The following is a 21,177-nucleotide window of genomic DNA, read 5'->3' as shown; positions in this document are numbered from 1 at the left end:
ACAGTGTGTCCCACAATATATCCTTCTGTCCACACATCTTCACTTGCAAGTGTTCATTGCAATGAGTCATTGGTCTAGTTCAAGGTCTCTGGCTTCTGTGACACCATCAATGTTGGATGCTCATCGGGACTCCTCCTGGTTATCCTGTTGTTGCCCTGTGACATGGAGATCCTGCAGCTTTGGGTCATCAGAATTGGTTTTTTTCACCCATCCCAACTGTCTGCAGATGATATTGATTTTGGGGCGGGCCATCTCAGAGCCTTGAATCTGGGCATGGATGGTAGCTGAGCTGGTCAGACTGTCAGCACCACCAGGACAAGCTCTCCAGCACTGCTGTGGCTAGGCCACCCAATAGGCCATGCGCAGAAGACAGGATCAGCTCTCCTGCTTCCATGCCCTTGAGGTTGACTCACCTGCACCCACACTTCCAGAGCCAGCTCCACTGTGCTGCATGGTCAAGGTTTGGTGCCCAGTCTCCCAAGTGCTACAGTGAGTGGCAGGGTAGGGGGGACACACAGGGCTAGCTCTCCAGCTCTCATGAGCTCTTCTGGATACTGGATACCTCTTCTGGATACTGCAGATGGCAAGAGGGAGAGAGAAAAGTCATCACCCACACACTCAAACACTCACACCGTCTCACAGCAGACAAGTGGCAGAGCAAGCTCTCCCACGATCTCACACTTGGGGGCTGGCTCACCTGAGAACCCACCCTCTACCAGGGCCAGCTCTGCTGTATTGCCTAGGTGAGATACAGAGCTTTCCAGAGTGCTGCACCTGGTGAGGGGCAGGGATAGCTCTCCCAAGCTCATGACGCTGTGTGCAGCTTTCCCAACTTGCGGGGGTGGTAAGGGGCAGGGGTACAGAATGCCCTTTGAATACTGCCCTCCTTGTATGCTTTTCTCTCTAGCCCCCTCCCTCCCTTTGTGGTACTACAGGCTAAACTAACTTCACATAGATGTAGCATTATTTAACAGACCAATTGTATGAAACATAATCTGTTACCATGGTTTTTCAGATGAGTAAATATTTTGCTTTCACTCACACATTTATAAAAAGGGGGGAGGAAATACCCATCCACCTCCAACCTTAATGCCCAAGAAGAGGCCTGAGTATATGGTCCCCTTGGTATAATCCTTGCTGCATAGGCATGAGGTTCTGAGTTCGGTCCTCAACACCAGCATAAAAAGCCTGAGAGCAATGTGTTCATAAACTCAGGCCTAGGGGAACTGACACAGGAGGGTCCCTGGGACTTACTAGATGAGCTCCACATTCAGTGAGAGACTTTGTTTCAAAAAATAAGATGAAGAGTGATAAAGGCAGACACTCAGCATTGACCTCTGGTCTCCACATGCATCCACACATATGTACATGTATACGCAGACAGGCATGTGTAAAAAAACAAATTAAATAAAGTAAAAACAATAAGGGTACCTCTTCAGGAAGAGGCAGAGTCAGGCCTGTCGTCTCAGTCAGCCAGAGGCTAAGTCAGAAGATCTGTTATTTCAGGACAGCCTGGGCTACGGTGTGAAACTCTGTCTCAGCCAGTAAGATAGCTCAGCAGGTGACGGTGCTTGCCACCAGGCTTGGTGCCCTGTGTTTGATCCGCAGAAGCCACGCAGTGGAAGGTAAGAGCTGACGTCTGAAAGCTGTCTTCTGATCTCCACGAGTGTGTGGAGATCCAAGAGACCTAAATATGACTGTTTTGGAATATGCAGACTTCAGAGTAACTGATCTGGGTGGCTGCTGTTAAGCTACGTTTTCAGCTCCACCATTGTCCTCTGACTTCTATAGTAATCTCTGAGATACCTGAGATGGTGTCTGGCAAACCCCTGCTACTCGGCCAGTGTCGCTACTAGACTTGACCACTAGGGGGCAAGAGAGGGAAACTGCACAGTCTGCAGAGGAGGGTCCTGCCCCTTCCTCTTTCCTGCTTTCTGCTTGCTCCGTTCTATCACCTAGGGATCTCTGCCTCACTCCAGCTGGCTCACACAGTTGCTCCAGCATCTACATCCAGTTTTCAGTTTTCTCCATCCTTATGGAACCAGCTTCATTGCTTTTTCTCAGCCCATCGCACTAGCTAGCCAGCCATGTGTCTCCAAAAGTGTGTTTCGCTCTTCAGGGGAACGCCCTCTCTAAATCAAGGGGTATGCTTCCATTTTTTTCCTTCTTTTAAAATGAACGTTTTTAAAATAAATGTATGATGTCTTAGGGGTTCCTTTAAAACCTTTAATCATGTAGCCAACAACTAAGTTAAACATTGTATTAAATTAGTTCAATGCAAATAGTGTGTGTAGTTTGTGTCTCCTGACTAACCCCTCTTATATTTGCCCCCTTTGAATTTTTTAATTATTTAGTGAACTGTTTATTCAGACTTTTCACTCACTCTCTTTGATTGTTCATCATAGCTCATTGTGGGGAACATATTTGTCTGTAATTTAGAGGAAACACCCAGAGAATAGTATTTGGGCCCCAGTAAATTCAGTTTAGAACTAGGAAGATCTCCCAGCACCACTGAATTCAGTAGTTAAAGAATCTCCACGTCTCCTGTAGGCTTCGACCTTTTCCAAACCTACTTTAAGGGTCTTTAACGCTTACACCTCCCTTCCAACCCACCTATCCTAGACAGGAGGTAAAAGAGGTTAATGGGAACAGGAGAAATAGACCTTTCTAGACTCAGTTCCTAGGAATGATTCCACTGGTGGAGTCGGCAGGATTTCTACAGACCAGCAATTCAACTAAAGTTGCTGCTGGAACCTGGAACAGCAGCCGGAACCGGAACCCTGAAGCGCGTTCTCTGGAGAGGTTCTCTCGAGGAGTGTCTGGAAGTGGAGCGATGAACAGCCAAACAATACCAAGACCCAAAAAGCACCCCCACCTGGTTTTGGGCATGTGTGTGTGTGTGTGTGTGTGTGTGTGTGTGTGTGTGTGTGTGTGTGTCCTCTCAGAGTCTGTATTAGGATATGTTTCAGCTGCCAAAAACCAAGTCCCTGCATGAGGTGGTTCGTCTTCTAGTGGATAAACATCACCTGTTCTCTCACATGTCCGTTCCCCATCCCACTCTTGGAATCAAAACAAAAACATGCTTATATCCACTACATCTCAGCATCTGTCCCAATCCCCTGCTAGGCAGAGTCTCTCAGAGGGCATCTATGTTGGGCTAATATGCACTTATAAGTGAATATATACCATGTGTGTCTTTCTGGGTGCTGAGACTCACAGGCTGACTCGGGGCAGAATGCTGAGAGTGGTGTGGAAGATCTAGCCAGTGGACAGCTCATTCTCCATGGTTGTGGGGAGAGCTAGACCTGTCTCTGACATGAACTCTGGTGCCCCTGATTTGATCACAGAGGAAGGGGATTAGGTGAGACCTAATAGACGGTGGTCATATGGTGGGGAAGGAAGCCCCCTCTATCAGAGGTCTAGAGGAGGGGAATAGGGCAGAAGAGGGAGGGAGGGTGGGAACAGGAAGATACAAGTGAGGGGAGAACAATCAGGATGCAATCTGAATAAATTATAATAAATTTTTTTAAAAAAAGAAACCTCCATGTTTCTTTAAAAGGTTTCCTACAGAGAGAGGTTGACGTCTGGGAAGACCCTCTGTTGACCCCTGATATGGGTCCATAACTGTAATGGAAGAAGCCTGAATCCCACTGTGCCCTTTAGATGCCAATAGGCAAAAATTAGTTTTAGAAGTCCAAGGACGTAAAGCAATTTGGGGAAGTTTTGAAGGGAGAGACTGTGACTCATCGCCTATACTGAAGCATGGAAGCTTTGGGCGAAGCCCGGGATTTGAGAATTAAGCGAAGCTGTTTTTGTAAGCACAGCAGCTGCTAATCCAGAGCAATAAGTGTGACTTCACGTGGGGCCTGTTCATCTCTAAGCAATACCCCTTTCTCATCCCCGGTGTGTGTGTCAACAATGCTGTGGGAGGAAGAAGTAACTCCGGACGCCTGGAGCGGTTGGCTTCAGGAATGGTGAGGGAGTTTGAGGAGAGTTAGAAATGACAGTGCATGGGAGCAATGGTTGCAAAGAGCACAAAGCAGAGGGATCCGAGTTTCTCCACTCCGAAGGTGGCGGGGAAGACAAAATACTAGAATTTTGATCTAGTACTCGGAAAACTACGTGGTTCCTGTTTTTTTAACCTTATCCTAACACTCATCGTTTTGGTGAGCAGAAAGGACCAGAATAAAAGAAAGCTGAAGAAAGGCCAGGGATAGGGTAGGACCTGGGTTTGGGAGGATGCCAATGTCTTGTCTTATGTATTAGCATCCACTAAGTGGGGAGAGGGGGGAACTTGTGTGGTGTTTCCACTGTAGGAGGGAAACAGAAGAGAGCGATGAAGGGAATCAGAAACCGCAAGTTAAAAGGCTCGGATCTGCTCCCTGGCTGACTGAAGAAGGGTCTCAGAGATGCTCTGACGCCATTTGTAATTGTTTAGTGAGGCTTCAATATCTCAGAGAACCGCCGTGAGGACCCTCAAAGCCATTCACAGTCGTATGCCTGACACTCAGTAGATGGTGTTCTCTGCTTCTCTTCGTTCCAATATGTGTCTTTTGGAGCAGAAAAACCTTTAGACTATTGAAAGGACAGAAGATCCAGACACTCATGTGTGGGTGGGAAATAGCTGTGCCAACAGGAAGGGGGATTAATGCAAGTGATTTCTCACTGAGTGATTGGCCCTTTGTCCAATTAATCTATGCCTGAAGACCAAACACGTATCCAGGCACGAAGGCACAAGCCTAAAATCCCAACACTCAACACTCAAGAGGCTGAAGCACACAGACTGCCAGTCCAAGGCCAGCCTGGGATTTACAGTGAATCCTTATCTCAAAAACAAAACAAACCTGCTCTTTCCACTTGTGGGAATGTTCTCCTCGTGTAATGTTCCTCCCTTTTCCTTCCTGCTCTCTTCTTTCTTCACATACTTTTCCACAGCTGACCAAGAAGCCAACCACCCCATCACTGGCCAGCTAAGCTTCCCTTATACCCCTCACCTCAGCTAACATTTTCTAAGTGTATTTAAATAGCACTCCTTGGATATAAATCCTTTGTGCTAATGAAAACACAAAGAAGTAATCAAGCTGACAGAGACTCTGGAGCCCAGCTGGTTCTCTGTGACTAGCCTGTCCCCACACAGCAGCATCACAGGCCTCCGGCAGGGCGAGGCAAAGAGACTTTAGCCCTTCTGGAGAAGACAGGGACCCCACTGGCTTCATGAGGCCTGTGAGAGATGAAGACTGTGAAAGGCTTTACAGAACTGAGGCACTATAGAGCTAAATACTCAGCTTTACCCCAGACCACTGACAGGGGAGGAAAAGGTCAGTAAGAGTGCCCCAGCTTCCGTCTGCTTGCTCAACCCCCGTCACACCTACCAGAACCATTTACTGAGAATATACCCTGTATGCCACACACTGCTTCGACCATTTTAACGTGGGCATTTAATTTGTTCCCTTGGCTCCAGATGACAGTGATAAGACCCACAGCCTCTGAAGTCTTTTAATGTTACTATAGACTAATTGCAAATTTAGATATCTCAATAATAGATTTCACTTAGTAACCTGATAACATTTTCTTCCTCCTGCCAAACCAACAGTAAGAACGCTATTCAGGGGCTGAAGAGATGTTTTCAGCAGGCAAGAGCACCTGCTGGCCAGACATGGTGGAAGGAACGCACACCCTTAATCCCAGCAGTTGGAAGACAGAGGCAGCAGGATCTCTGTGGGACCAGCCTGCCCTACATAGTAAGCTCTAGGATGGCCAGGACTACAAAGAGAGAGCTATCTCAAAGCAAGCAAACAAACAAACAGCCAAAGAGCAATGGCGACTCTTCCAGAGGACCTGGGTTCAATTTCCAGCACCCACATGATGGCTCACCACCATCTGTAATGCTGTTTCCAGGAGCTCTGATGCCCTCTCCTGAGCTCTTCGGGCACCAGTCTTGGACATGGTGCACAGATGTACATGCATGAGACTTCAGTAAAGGTATATATTTCTACACTATTCCACTGTGTATGAGTCTCTATTCATCTCTTCAGTCTCTGTAGCTTACAATAACACATGAGAGCTAAAGTGAAATTACAGTCCCCCTCCACCCCCCAACCCACACCCCCACCCCACCACCACCACCAAAACTGTTCAGAATTCCAGCCAGAAAAAGCTGGTCAAGCAAGAACTTGCAAGAATATTACATATGACATGTGACCAAACACCTTAAGATCTGTCCTGGCATGTCCAATGAGCTCACGTGAGTCTCTAGGAAGCTGAGTAGAGGAGTTCCTCTTTTACACCCCCTAGACAACAGTGGTGAACACCAGCTGACCTCAGAAAAATATCACAAATTCCATTAAAGAATAATACAACTTGAAGGGAATTTTCAGTGCGAGATAGTATAGTAGCAAAGCTTATGTCAAATTCCAAGCTGAAGCGCTGACTCCGGGGTTAAGAGCACTTGTTGCTTTTGGAAAGGACCTGGGTTCAGTGCCCAGCACCCATGTGATGCCTCACAACTGTCTATAACTCCAGTTTCCTGATCCAATGCCCTCTTCCAATCGCCACAGACACCAGGCATGTGCATGTTAGACGTACATACATGTAGGCAAAACACTCATACACCTAAGATAAGTAAATCTTCAGTGATATACAAAGAAACTTATATCAAACTTGGCTACAGCAACATACAAAGTATAAACTACAAACAAGAGAAAAACACCGTTCAGTGGAGGTGGGGTGTGGCCACTATGTAATCCAGGCCCCAAATCCTTTGCATGTATACGTCACAAAGTGAGCGCTCTTCAACGAAAGGATTAATATCACTGATAACAACCCTACTTCCCTTCCTTCGCATTTATAAAGAAGTTAAAACGCCAGAAACTTGAAACGTCGTGTAATCCAGGTAGGACAGACCTAAAGTTTGCTCGCAGCCGCTTTTACTAGCATGAGAAACTTCAAAAGATTTCTACGTTCTACTATTGTGATGAAGACATAAACTTCGCCAAGCAACTTCGGAAATACTGAGCGGGCCATGTGTGACGCTGCTAGCACGGCTGCTGATTCAGGAGATGCTGGAGTGGGAAGGTTCACCCGAGATCAACCCGGAACTCCACGGAGTGGTTGGTTTAGGCACAGGGTGGCTCACAACAAAGTGTGACTAACACACATAAAAAGCATCATCAGTCTCTGTTGGGAGAGGTGGTCAGCAAACTCTCCATGTGCGTGTCAGAGTCTCCAGCGCTTCACTCCGACTCTGCTCCGTCTCTTAGGCTTGGCCCTGCCCGGCCCAAACTGAAGGCAGCAGCATTGACCTGTTTCCCATCACCCAGGCAGCTTTTCCACGGGTCCCTTCCCTTGAGTAGAGCTGAGACCTGCACAGGATCCTTGGCCTCTCCTTGTACACAGCCTGTCAATCAGGAAAACACATTACTGATCTTACCAATCCTTTCAAATGACACCCAGACTCGACCCTCTCTTAGCAGTTGCTCTCAGCGGCTAGCCGCAGCGTCCATCCTCTCACCTGGACTTGGAAATTCAGCCTATTTCCGTGCCGGCTCTGAGAAGGTGGTTTTCCTTTAAACATGAAACCTACCACTCTGCTTTAAATCAACTGAGTAGAATAAATAACTGCCAATTTATCGTGGCCCAGTAGGATAATTAATTGCATATGTCACCATAGTTATCAGAGGTGAGCTTGAATGTTTCAAACACCAAGTAATGTCATGTCTGAGCCTACAGATATGTCAGTTGCCCTGACTTGGCTTTTACACATTAAATGTATGTATTAAAATGACACACCAAAGCCCATAAATATATACAATTACTGCAAGTCAGTTGAAAATATGTAAATCATCCGGTGACTTTTTCAACATACTTAGAATGAAATCTAACCTCCTGGAGACTGTCCTAGAAAACCCTACCTGACCAGCACCCGGCTGACTTCTTTGACGTTGTCTCCTGTCATAAATCTTCAGCCACCCTGGCCAAGAAAACCTCTAACTGCCCTAATCACAGCAGCCACACTCCATTGCTATCTCCCTCTCACTCCACTTGTGAACGTGTTTTCTCTCCCTCGCACATGTCACTGTCTAAGTGTGTTTAGTGGTTTATTTTGTGACTGTCAGTTTGATGTCACTGTGATGGACACCGTGAACAAGGACCCTATCTGAATGCCTATAAATGTATACTTACTACCAGACAAGACACAGGTCATTTTTATTGCGAGATATATATATATATCTCGCAATAATATATATATATATTCTATAATTATATGAAGTTTAGGACTGAAGATACAGCTCAAGGATAGAGCACATGTAAGGCATATAAGGCCCTATGTTCAGATTCTCAATATGGATATGTATGTGTATACATACATATGTACATATATATACATATATTTGCATAAACTACTGGTGTTAGATAAGCCATTCTTCATTAGTAATGCAACCTTACACTCAATAATACAATAACTTTGGTCTTTTTCTAATCACCTGGAAAATGGGCTTAACGATAGTCCTAATCTTATAGGATATAGGAAGAAAATTCATATTAAATACTTAGGGCTAGGCCTGGGACACTGAATATATAAAGTAAGTGCTAGGTTTTAGCGGAGGATTGGTGCTGCAGTCATCTTTAAAACATGAATATAAGCAATAAAAATGGATCTCCACCTAGGAAGCTGGTTGGTTCCCCAAAGCTGACTAATGTGACGAGAAATCCCAGGTTAAGTTTTTCTATCTATCCCTATTGTTCAGGTTAGATTTTTTTTGTGGGGGGGGGGGGCGGGAGGAAGGTGGTCAAATTGATACAAACCAGGCTCATCTAGGAACAGAGAGCTTCAACTAAGAAGATACCTCCATCAGATTGTCTCATAGGCAAGCCGGGGGGGGGGGGGGGAGCATTTTCTTGATTAATGATTGATGTGGGAGGGCCCCGGTCACACTGAGTGGTGCCACCCACACCTGGGAAGGGGACTCTCAGGTGTAAAGAAAACAGCCTGAACAAACCATGAGGAGCAAGCCAAAGCAACCTGAAAAAACCATGAGGAGCAAGCCAGTAAGCAGCATTTTCTCTGTGGCCTCTGCTGCATTTCCAGAATCCTGCCTTGATTTTCCTCAGCGGATGTGACACTGGCTACGTTAGCCCAGTAAGCTCTTGCGTTTTCAAGTTGTTCTTGGCCATGGTCTCTAGCCCAGCAATGGAACCCTAGCTAAGACAACCATCCAACTATGGCGTCCTTCGTGACAGGAACCGTGCCTCCCTCCATCCTCCGTGACAGGAACCATATCTCTCAGCTCACATCCCTACATTACACACATATCTCCCCAGTCCCTTCCCTCATCTTCAAATCTTCTTGTTTGTATAGCATAGTATTTTGATCAAGAAAGTAGTCTGCTAAGTCAACTTCTCTTACGGTCCCAGGACTTTTGACAAGCAGGACTCGTGTTTCCTGTGCACCTTGCGCTGATATTGAGAGCCTTCTTCCTTCTAGTAGGAATAACACCTTCATAGCAAGAGGGCATGTGAAGCTGTAAAGAGCATGGAGTGGGGGGGGGGGGACACACACCATTGGCTTCAAGTGCCAGCCTGTTCCAGAGAATACTGACCTAAGCTATAAAAGTAACCAAGATAAAAAAGAATGTATAGTCAAAGAGGTTTGAAGGAAATGTATGTTCTATCACCTTACTGAACACTTCCAGGGCCTCTTAGCATACTGAAGGCTCTGAGAAGCCCTCCCGTGGGGAAGTCAGTATTCCCCACATTTGCTTAGGAGTCTCCTTTTGTGTCACCTGGAGCAGCTGTTTCTGGTCCTCACTCTAGGAGTACTGTACCCTTTCATCCTTAAATCCCAACACATCTTTGATTGCTAAATAATCTAAATCCATAACACAGTCAGATGAGGTTGCAAGGGCCCTGGGGCCCTTGGTCCCTATCCAGCTTTTGATGGCCACCCAAATGCCATTCAAAACATATACAGAGGGACAGAAAAAACAAGTGATTTTCTAGAATTCTGTAGAAAATGACTTCTTTGCACATTCCTGTTGCACACCACACAACCCATTTTTTATAAGCTCCGTCCACTTCTTTCAACTCCACTTCTAGGCACCACAAGACATAAGTCTACTTCTCTTTCTCTCTCTCTCTCTCTCTCTCTCTCTCTCTCTCTCTCTCTCTCTCTCTCTCTCTCTCTCTCTCTCTCTCTCTCTCTCTCTCTCTCTCTCTCTGTCTCTCTCTCTCTCTCTCTCTCTCTCTCTCTCTCTGTCTCTCTCTCTCTGTCTCTCTCTCTCTTAATTTCAATCAGCGAGCCTAAACTATCTCGTGGAGACATGTGGCTGCTGGAAGAAGAGAAACTGAAAAGCCTGTGTAATCCAAAAGCCGCCTGGAAAACAGACACGGAGCACAGGGAAGATCTGCAGATACCTGCCATTCCAAGCCACCATTAGTGATGTGTACTGACTGGAAGATAATGGCTCGGTGCCTTCGCCTTTGAAGACTGACATGATGAAACTGTGAGATGACAACTGGCCGACGTGAAGAGTCCCTTATTTGACAACAAAACAACCTGAATCCCTTTTAATGACTTCAGGAATGTGTCTTAGGTAATAAACACTTAAGTAATTAGACAGATTTTTATGGAAGCAGCCATAAACTGAAACATGGGGGAAATATCTTGGCAATAGGTCGACGCCCAGGGAGGCGGGTATATAAGAGCCAGGGCAGAAGACCGAAGCATCCAGACATCAACTGACTTCTCCTCCCAACCTAACCAACAGCCCAACTCCCAAAGTCATGGCTTGCTGTGTTGCCCGCTGCTGCAGCGTCCCCACCGGCCCTGCCACCACCATCTGCTCCTCTGACAAGTCCTGCCGCTGTGGAGTCTGCCTGCCCAGCACCTGCCCACATGAGATCAGCCTCCTGCAGCCCACCTGCTGTGACCCCTGCCCCCCACCCTGCTGCCAACCTGAAGTGTACGTGCCAACCTGCTGGCTGCTCAACTCTTGCCACCCAACTCCCGGCCTGAGTGGCATCAACCTGACCACCTATGTCCAGCCTGGCTGTGAGAGTCCCTGTGAGCCCTGCTGTTAACCCAGTCAAGTCTGTTTCCCAGGTTCAGTGTCCCAGCTGGCTGCTCAGCATCCTCGTGATCACCTGTCGGCCAGCAACTGCTTCTGCCTCTATCAAAGTTTAAACAACCCTAAGGCCCAGGGGCAGGGGCCATGAACCTGCTCAAGTTCCTAATGCTGTGTTCCTCTAGGCGCTGATGGACTCAGTCTCTCTTATACGTTCTATCACTGCTTTTTTGAGAGAAAATCATTTGGACTATTCATTAATAAAGTTCATTCTGGCTTAGCATCCGTGGCCTCATGGCTATTTATTTCTGTGTTTCCACTTAGGAAAAAATGCAATGCATATCTTTCTGTGAGAGCAGGTTCTTAGACAACCCAAGACCCATCCCAGCACAGTGAGAAGTCTGGTATACCCAAAGTCATTTCAAGCTCACACCTTAGTATTTGTGACCATTTAAACAGTGGTCCTCCAGCAGCTCCTCTCATAGGTTTTTTTTCCCCCACATAATGGATATTTTTGGAGCCATGTAAGATCTACAAATGAATGTAATGATTAAATATTTTATTCAATTCTTTTTATTTCTTGGTTAATATATATATATATATATATATAATCGTTGTGCTGGCATGTGAAAAGTAATTTCTACTCCCTTACTCATAGTCAGCAAAAATGTCAAGCTCACAGCAGATGTAATTGTGAAATTTCAAACTGTACAAGTCAGCGCCCCCACAGGTGAGTCTGGGGAGAGCTGCGCTACTCATGGAAGGCTTCTCGGAGATGCCATTACGCTTGAGTGTGCCCTGAGGTCACAACCAAACAGCAGACTGTGGCCTCCCCCTCCATTACCCCCTCCCCAATCAACTTGACCGTGGCTTGTTCCTGCTTTGTTTATTTTCCTAAATTAGCTTCATAGACAGGTTTTTCTAGAGAATGCTTCAGGAGAGTTAGTCATGCCTCCCAGGCTCTGGTGTCCAGAGGGAAAAGAGACAGTTATAAGTTATATCTAAGCTACTAAAACTTTGAAGATAATTTTTAAGTAGATAGGAGCTTAAAATATTGTTTTCCTCCCCTTCGGAGTGAATGTATAAAAGTGTGAGCATTTAGAACTAGCTTGCTTGGAAAAGCTTACAAGTGTGTGTGTGTGTGTGTGTGTGTGTGTGTGTGTGTGTGTGTGTGTGTGTGTGTGTGTGTGTTCATCTGACCTATCTTGGATAAAATAGGTCAAACTGTGTAAATAAGTAGAAATTACACAGCATGAAACAGAGGAATGGGAAGCCAGAGACATATAAATCAACAATACTGTAGATCAAGACACTTAACATGAAATTGTTTTCATTTTTTAGGCATCTTTTTTACCAGGATGCCTTATGGTTTGAGTTCCCTATGCTATAATTTACATTACGCTCATTGCTCTGGTATTTGTTGCAAAAAAAAAAAAGTGGCAAGCAAGATTTCCTGGCCTCAAAGGGTCCTAGAGAAGATGTCTGAATAGGTGCAATTTTGTGTGGATATCAACATTTATTGTTTCTTGCTCCCTTGGGTGAGGAGGTTCCCATGAGTTTACAGTATAGCCCTAACTATGCTTAGAAGTTGAATGGTTCAAGTGGCATGCGTATACTATCATGTCACTGAAATATCTGTAACATATTAGACCAAAGGGAGATATTCTTTGTATAACAGAAATAGCCAGATGTGGTGACAGCACAAATATACGTTCCTCTTGGAGGGAAAAATTCTGGGGTGAGCACTATGCTATTTCCTTAATTTTGATGAAAAAATCTAAAAACAGTAAGGTCTTTCCAGAAAATACTCAGACTTCAATCTAGTTACGTAATTGAATATTTTCTTACCATCAGGACTTTGAGCGTCTCTCTCTCTCTCTCTCTCTCTCTCTCTCTCTCTCTCTCTCTCTCTCTCTCTCTCTTCTTTTTGTTCCTTCTTCTTCTTCTTCTTCTTCTTCTTCTTCTTCTTCTTCTTCTTCTTCTTCTTCTTCTTCCCATAGCCTGGTATATTACAAACTACTTATCCTTGTTATTATCTCAGCCTCTGCTTCTGTCTCAGAACTGCTATGAGGACTGAATGAGCCGAAGAACAGCGGCCACCTCATCCATGACTGTGAGTGGTGAGAGGAGAGCCTCTCACAGTGACTTCCACCAACTGTCCTCAGATTTCTCTTCAAAAAGACATCCTTTCATTTGGAGAAATTTGCATCTTTTCCAAATGGTTTACCTAAACACTTTATTTTAATTCCTTCATTTCTTTGCTTATCAATTTGTTAAGTATCAGTGTATACGTGGTATATATGGTAACCATTTCTCCCGTACTATGATTGTAAGGGATAAATGTTTAGTCTTTGGTTCTGATATTGAAAATAGCTCTAAATGTGTTACTACAAGCACTACAGACTTTAGCATGCAAAGGCCCCGAGGTTGTTAAAAAGCCCTACTGCTTTAGGCTGCCTCTGCAGCCCTGAACAAGTTTCTTACGATCTCCAGGTCTCTGGTCTTAAGTCAGTAAAACGGGTTAGTTAACCACATCACATCTAAAGTGTCCTTCAGTTTTAACACACTGCATTGTAGATTTTTGCAGAAGCATTTCAGCTAGCAAATACTTTGTGATGGTTAATATTGATTGTCCACTTCACCTAGGAGACAGCTCTCCGAGCAAGTCACTCTAGACTGGGTTAACAGAGTTGAAAAGTCTTGCCCTAAACATAGACAGCAGTGTTCTGTGGGCAATTAGAACCTCAATATCAATATCTCGCTCCCTCTCCCTCCTCCTCCCCCCTCCATTCCTCCTGCCCTCCCCCTTACCCTTCCCTCATCTTTGTTTCCTGACTCTGGATACACTTTGCTACTTTCCACTTCTACCACCACACTGGCACCTCCATGGTGCCTGGGGATATCAAAACTGTGAGCCAACTTAATCTTCCCTCCCTTATGTCTTTACACCCCTCACCATCCTCAGTCCACCTGACTGCCATTTCTGCTTTCAACTGGAGTGACTAACATTTGGTGACTCTATTGGATGTACTAGAAAGTAGGCCCTCAGCAGCAAGTGTGATCATTCTCACTGAATCTTACCTTCCCTTTACTGACTGAGCCATTCCGAAGCCCCTGTCATAAGGACACTGTCAACAGAACTGAAGACTGGGAAATGATTTCCACCAACCCTACATCCTACAAAGGGCTAATATCCAAAATATATAAAGAACACAAGAAATTAAACAGCACCAAACCAAATAACCCAATTAAAAATGGGGTACAGAGATAAACAGAGAACTCTCAGCAAAGAAATATTGAAACACTTAAAGAAATGCTCAACATCCCTAGTTATCAGGGAAATGCAAATCAAAATGACTCTGAGATTCCATCTTTTTTTTTTTTTTTTTTTTTTTTTATTAATTTATTCTTGTTACATCTCAATTGAGATTCCATCTTACACCCGTCAGAATGGCTAAAATAAAAAACTCTGGTGACAGCACATACTGTGAAGATGTGGAGAAAGAGGAATACTCCTCCATTGCTGGTGGGACTGCAAACTTGTACAACCACTTTGGAAATCAATCTGTCACTTTCTCAGAAAATTGGGAATAGTGCTACCTCAACACCCAGCTATTCCACTCCTGGCATATACCTGAAAGATGCTTCACCATACAACAAGGACATTTGCTCAAGTATGTTCGTGGCAGCTTTATTTGTAATAGCCAGAATCTGGAAACAGCCCAGATGCCCCTCAGTCGAAGAATGGATATAGAAACTCTGATACATTTACACAATGGAAAACTACACAGCTAGTAAAAACAAGGAATCTTGAAACTTGCAGGCAAATGGAAGGAATTAGAAATGATCATCCTGAGTGAGGTAACCCAGACCCAGAAAGACATGCATGATATACATTCATTTATAAGTAGATATTAGACCAATATAGATGTCCTTTGAGAAACTCCACCCAGCAGGGGATGGGGACAGATACTGAGACTTGCAGCCAGACTCTGGGAGAAGAGCTATGAGTTGTACTAAAGAGATAGTGGCTGGAAAGATGGGGGTGGGGGCAAGGACCTAGGGGGGCCGGCACAGACTGATACATCAATCAAGGACAGTGAAAACAGAAGTCCTGAACTCCCTGTTTGGGTGTAGCCAATGGACAGCTCATTCTCCACACTGAGGAAAGGGAAGCAGGGTACTTCCTCTGACAAGATTTCTGGTGCCTGGGATTTGATCACTCCCCTTTGGTGGAGAGGCCCTGGGGGAACACAGAGGAAGGGGATGCAGACTGTCTAGATGAGACCTGATGGGGTGTGGTCAGATGATGGAGGAGGAGGACCCCTCCTGTCAGAGGTATAGGGGAGGGGAATAGATTGGAGGGGTGGGGAGGGTGCGAACAGGAAGATAAGAGTGAGGGGATTATAATCCAGATGTAATGTGAATAAATTATAATATTTTAAAGGATTTCTAATAACTAATATTTCTTTGGATTTACAGAGCCTGAGACATCCAGGAACTTACAGATGACAGCAGCCAATAAATGTGTTAATAAAGCAGATAACTCAAATATTGTATGTACCCTGGTACTTGTCAATCAAATTTATCTGCACCCTCCCACCCCCTCCATACAAAAGCCTTGCTCCTGAAAAACCTCTAGTAGAGCAGTTCTCAACCTGTGGGTCACGATCCCTTTGAGGGAATGGAAAGACCCTTCACAGGAGTCGTCTAAGATGCCTAAAACCATCAGAAAACAGATACTTACATTACAATTCATAACAACAGCAAAATTACAGCTATGAAGTAGCAACAAAAATAATTTTATGTTTGGACAGGGGATCAGGACAGCGTAAGGAACTGTGTTAAAGAGTCACAGCCACTTGCTCCATAAAAACCACTGCTCTAGGACAATAGATTTTCTAGGACAAAAGTCCCTGTCTCCCAACTTACAAGCTTGTGTCACAGTAAAACTCTTCCCTCCCCATCACTACTTTGGCCTTCGTGGCTTTGCCGTGGATCCCAGGATCAGAACCTCCACGGTTCAGCACCCAGAAGGCAAAGCTCTGTTCCGACGCCCACCCCTCCGATCTCTGTTCGAATAACATGAAGGTCACCTTAGAGTTGGTGCCTGCTCCTCACATAACCCCAACTTTCCCACTTCAAATGTTTCAAACCTCTGATAGGCGCTTAGCAGACCCTCTACATTAAAACCCTCCCTGACAAAGAGCCTTGCCTGAAACTGAATCTTTCCTTTCTTCCTCGGTAAAAGAGATACACAATCACTACACACAATAGCCTGCCAGTGACCCCTACTTGACACCCTCCCTTCTTTCATTATTTACTCACGTGTTCCAGCCTCCACAACCCACCCTGTCACCTCACCACTCCACTAGGACTGGAAATATCAAAATGAATAAGGCACCAGTGTTTTGAAAGGGATTGTGAACTAGAGGGAAAAGGGTAAATCAAAACATGCAGCAAAGCACTGTGGGTAGATATGGCACTCAACAGGCACAAGAATAGGGATGAGCAATTCAGTGAGGGTTGAGAGTAGGAGCAGGGTAGTGTCGAAGGGGAGGCCATTGCTTTACTGTCGTAAAACGCATTTCTTTCTAAACACTTCGGATAAAAGAACTTAGCAAGGCTGGTCCACAAAAGCTCTTTTGGTCACTCCAGTGCTCCGCCATAGTGTTTTTACTTACGGGTCTTCTCACAGCAGCCTCGGGAGCGTCTGCCATTCATTGAGTCACTTTTTCTTGCAATACAGAATGCTGGGAGCTTTGCATGAGTAATTCAAACTTGCTGTTTATTTTAGCATAGTTATGAGACTATCATGGGTAGTTACTATTTTTTTTTCTCTAGACTTGCAGTTTCAAAATTGATCTCCACATACATTACATAATTTTGTCCAACAGCTCGTGAGTTATAATGCAGTTGAGCTCCAAAACCCCCTCATTACTTGCTTGGAAACTCCATAGTCTTATCAAATCTTCCCCTTCTCTTTCTCACTATCTATCTATCTATCTATCTATCTATCTATCTATCTATCTTTCTGTCTCTCTCATTCTGTCTCTCTCTCTCTCTGTCTCTCTCTCTCTCTCTCTCTCTCTCTCTCTCTCTCTCTCTCTCTCTCTCTCTCTCACTCACTCACTCTCTCTGGTTTTTTAATACAGGGTTTCTCTGTGTAACCTTGGCTGTCCTGGCCTCACTTTGTAGACCAGGCTGGCCTCGAACTCATAGAGATTGCCTGCTTCTGCCTCCCTGAGTGCTGGGGTTACAGGCATGAGCCACAGCGTCAGCTCGTCTAACCAAGTTCTTGAGTAAGTGTCTTTAGAATCTTACACTAAAATATTGCTAGTGGCTTCCATCAGAACATGTTCCCCACAAGGACAGGGGCCATCTATATATCCTACTGTCCTGTCTCCACCTCACTCTTTAGGACATAGTAGCGATTCAGCGAGCGCCTGATTTCCAGTGAGCGGATTTGCTAACCAATGGCCTTTACTGTGGTCACACACTAGCATAAACCCTGCAGTGTTAGCACTCTAACAGAACCCCAGCCAAAGGAACTTGGAAACGGTGTCTGCCTGACTGACTGATCACTGTCTGCACCAAGCGTGGCTTTGGGTAATGGAAGAGGCAGGTCAGCGGTTCAGTTCTTGTGAAAAGCAAAACCACTTCATACTGGTTTTCCAAGAAATGCAAGCTCCTATTTTTCAGACTGCACATCACCCCAAGGACCTGTATTTTAATCCACTTCCATCACCAGTCCCTTGTAAACCTAAAGGCTTACTTATAGTCCTCTTTGCCTGCATGTCTAGCTGATGCAGTGATAATATATAGGAAACCGTCTAGTAAGCTCTGTCGTCTCTAAGCACAATCATGTTGTACATCTTCAATTCTCATTTCTCCCCTCAGATCCATACAAAGTCCGGTAGGAAGAAAAAAAGTCCTCCAGGTGTGAGCCTCTCAAATGGATGAAGGGTGAGTAGTTTCAGAAGGACCTTTTTAATTAATTTATTCATATTACATCTCAATAGTTATTCCATCCCTTGTATCCTCCCATTCCTCCCTCCCTCCCGCTTCCCCCCTACTCCCCTCCCCATGTCTGTGACTGAGGGGGACCTCTTCCCCCTGTATATGCTCATAGGATATTGAGTCTCTTCTTGGTGACCTGTTATCCTTCCTCTGGGTGCCACCAGGCCTCCCCATCAAGGGGACGTGGTCAGAAATGGGGCCCCAGAGTTTAGGCACTTGAAGAATTTCGGAGAAGGACTTTTTATGAGTTCTCAGAAGCATCACTCTTGACTGGTATAAACCGCTTATAAGAAGAAAGTCTGGGACAATGAACAAGAAGAAGCTGAGGGTAAACCCAAACATGTTAACATATCATTGAGTAAATGGAGAGCAACACTGACACCATTTTGAAACTGTAGCAGGAAGCAAGTTTGGGTGAAGCAACACAACCAAATAAAAAGTCAGGAGTGTGTGTCCCGTGGCTGATAAAGAAGGCACTGCGTTATTTGTGCGGGGTTGTGCAAACACCAACAAGGAAGCATGCTGAAGGCAGAGGCCATGTGCCCTGAAAATAGGTGGGTATAAAAGGCCTTCTGAGGGCAACTTGGTGGAAGAACGCCTTCCTCAGCAACAAAACCCGATCCACTGTCACAATGACTGGCTGCAATTGCTATCTCCAAGGATGCCGCAGTGTCCCCATTGGCCCGGCCACCACCCTCTGCTCCTCTGACATATACTGTCCATGTATGATCAGCCTGCCTAGCACCTGTCCACACCGGATCAGCCTCCTTCAGCCCACCTGCTGTAACACTTGCCCCCTGCCCTGCTGTGTGCCTGATTCTTACGTGTCCTCATGTTGGCTGCTCAACAAAAGCTACCCTGTCCCAAACCTGAAAGGACTCTCTGTTTCCACCTGTGTCCAACCTTGTAAGTGGGGGCCCTCTTGCTGCTAAACAAACGTATATAAAGAGCTTACCTACCCTTCCCTAAGGGTCTGCAATGGTTGCCATTGAGGGCTGTTTAGCAAACAGCTTGAATTAGGCATCCTGGGATAAGCTTTGACCCTGGAACTTCATTTTTGCAGAAGTATTCCTTCTGGGTTTTGAACAAGGATTTCAGAGAAGTGGAAAAATTGCTCTCATAGTTCTCCTTATTTTAAAAGTAAATAAACACCACTGCTCCCTGACTGCTGTGCTGTCTCGATGTTTGATGCTGTAATTACACATGGACTCTTGACACATGCGTCATGAAGCTATAAATGTGCACAGAATTACACTTTCTGATGACATCAACGTAAACCTCAGAGCTGAAAGGAAGTCACTTGAGGATACATAGATATGCTCAGAAAGCTGCCTGACTCATAAAACCCATTCACAATAAGTTTAGAACTGTTTTAAGTTCCAAGAAGAGCACCTATCTTTAATATTTGTTTTTCCTGAATATTTATACAAACTCGACTGTATCCTTAAAGACACAGACAAGCTGGTCGTTAGACACGGACACACTCACATTCCAAGCATTTCTCACATGCCTCTGATGCCCCAGACATCTTCTCAGGTGCCCGAAGGAGATAAGCAAGACTAAGAATACAGTTCCCCCGTTTGCAAGGTTCTTAATCTGGCATGAGAACAAGATAGAAGGGAAACTATAGAACGGGGCAGAACAAAGCAAGGCCGACTTGACAGAAAGCATAGAAAGTTCTGGAAACATCTAGAAGGGTTCATTTATAAAGGAGATACATGGGCCAAAGCCTTGAGAGTGAGTCGGTTTGAGAAGCAGAGAACACGGGCAGGACATTTTGAGCTAAAGCTGCCATCTGAGTGAGATGGCAGGCAGACAGTACTTTTTTCTTCATGATAAACGCAGTGTTGAAACAAAAGGCAAACCGTCAGTTCTTCTTGCATGTAATGCACGACGCTTCACAGTGGCAGCATGTTCTAATGCTTTTTCAGCTGTCTCTCTTCTTTCAGACACACCATGCTGGTTGAAACAGCAACTCACCAAGGAATCTGCATCCTGCACTCACTCAAAAATCACTTGCCATCCAATAAACTCTGTGATTTAGATGCCAGCGGCTGAGGAAGTGTGTGAAGATGTCATAACCATCACCCATCAACTACTGCACATTAGACTTTGTTATGTCCCCTCTTCAGCCTACAGGAAGACAAATCAAGGCCGGCTGAGGTGAAGAATGTTGTAGAAGGCATCTCAAAGGAATTTACCATCCAGATGAAGATGCCGGGGGGAGGGGGGGGGGACAAACAGATATGCATATGGGAGTCCCTAACAAATGGTTTTTAATGAAGCCCTTTGGTCTACACGGTGTCAAGTCATTTGCCATCTAAAGGCTGTGGCTGATTCTGTGAAACAAATGACTTGTCTATTTGAGTCCCATTTTGTCTTATTTTAAAGTTTGTATGTCACTTATGTGGAAATGAATGGAGACCAGGTTAGCTTTCTTTCCATGGTACATATGATCAAGGAGAGCCATGGAATTTTATTTTTACTCTTTCCAATGATTTTTATACTTTGGCTCATCTTTAAGAATAGAGAAGTTGTGGAAAAATAAAATGGAACACTACCTTTGAAAGGTCACTAGACCTGGGGGGAAAAAACACTTACTATAAATTTATTTCTAACTTCTTCCTCAGGGGAGCATGACTTACAATATCAATAAATGAAGGAAATGTTTGAAATGTACATTGTCAGATGAGATAGATAGATAGATAGATAGATAGATAGATAGATAGATAGATAGTAGATAATTTAAAATTAAAAAGAACAGAGGAAGATTGTAAATCCTAAGGTTACACCTGAGTCCTCACTTGATCAAATTACTTGTAACTCCTCCTAGACAGACCAGGTTGTTGTAAACATAAAATGTGATGATCTTATGACAAAAATGACAGCTCCATGAGTCAAAACTCCAGTTGAATTAATTGAATTAATAAAGGCAGGAATTCTTAATAGACGTGAAAATACCAAACTGATTAGGTAACCCTAATGGAAAGGGTGTCATAACAAGACCAGGATGGACTGGAAGCCTTCTGGCTGGACTCACACCCACTGGGGAGGATATAAAAGAGTCCAGACTGAGAGGAGACATTTGAACCTC

General features: G+C 44.8%; 1 protein-coding gene across 1 annotated transcript; it reads left to right on the top strand.

The window, feature by feature from the left end:
* The first annotated feature begins 10,712 nt into the window (after positions 1-10,712).
* Positions 10,713-11,346, top strand: LOC127199856 (keratin-associated protein 3-1). The gene has a single exon (XM_051157842.1). The coding sequence runs from the start codon at positions 10,783-10,785 to the stop codon at positions 11,077-11,079; it is 297 nt and encodes a 98-aa protein (XP_051013799.1). The 5' UTR covers positions 10,713-10,782; the 3' UTR covers positions 11,080-11,346.
* The last annotated feature ends 9,831 nt before the right edge of the window (positions 11,347-21,177 follow it).

Source organism: Acomys russatus, chromosome 16 (assembly GCF_903995435.1).
Source record: "Acomys russatus chromosome 16, mAcoRus1.1, whole genome shotgun sequence".
NCBI classification, from domain to species: domain Eukaryota; kingdom Metazoa; phylum Chordata; class Mammalia; order Rodentia; family Muridae; genus Acomys; species Acomys russatus.
Note: the sequence above shows the minus strand (reverse complement) of the source record. Positions and strands in the feature narration are given on the sequence as shown.

What these genes read in the sequence shown, in the direction of transcription:
- LOC127199856 (XM_051157842.1), top strand. Translation starts at nt 10,783, where the DNA reads ATGGCTTGCTGTGTTGCCCGCTGCTGCAGCGTCCCCACCGGCCCTGCC.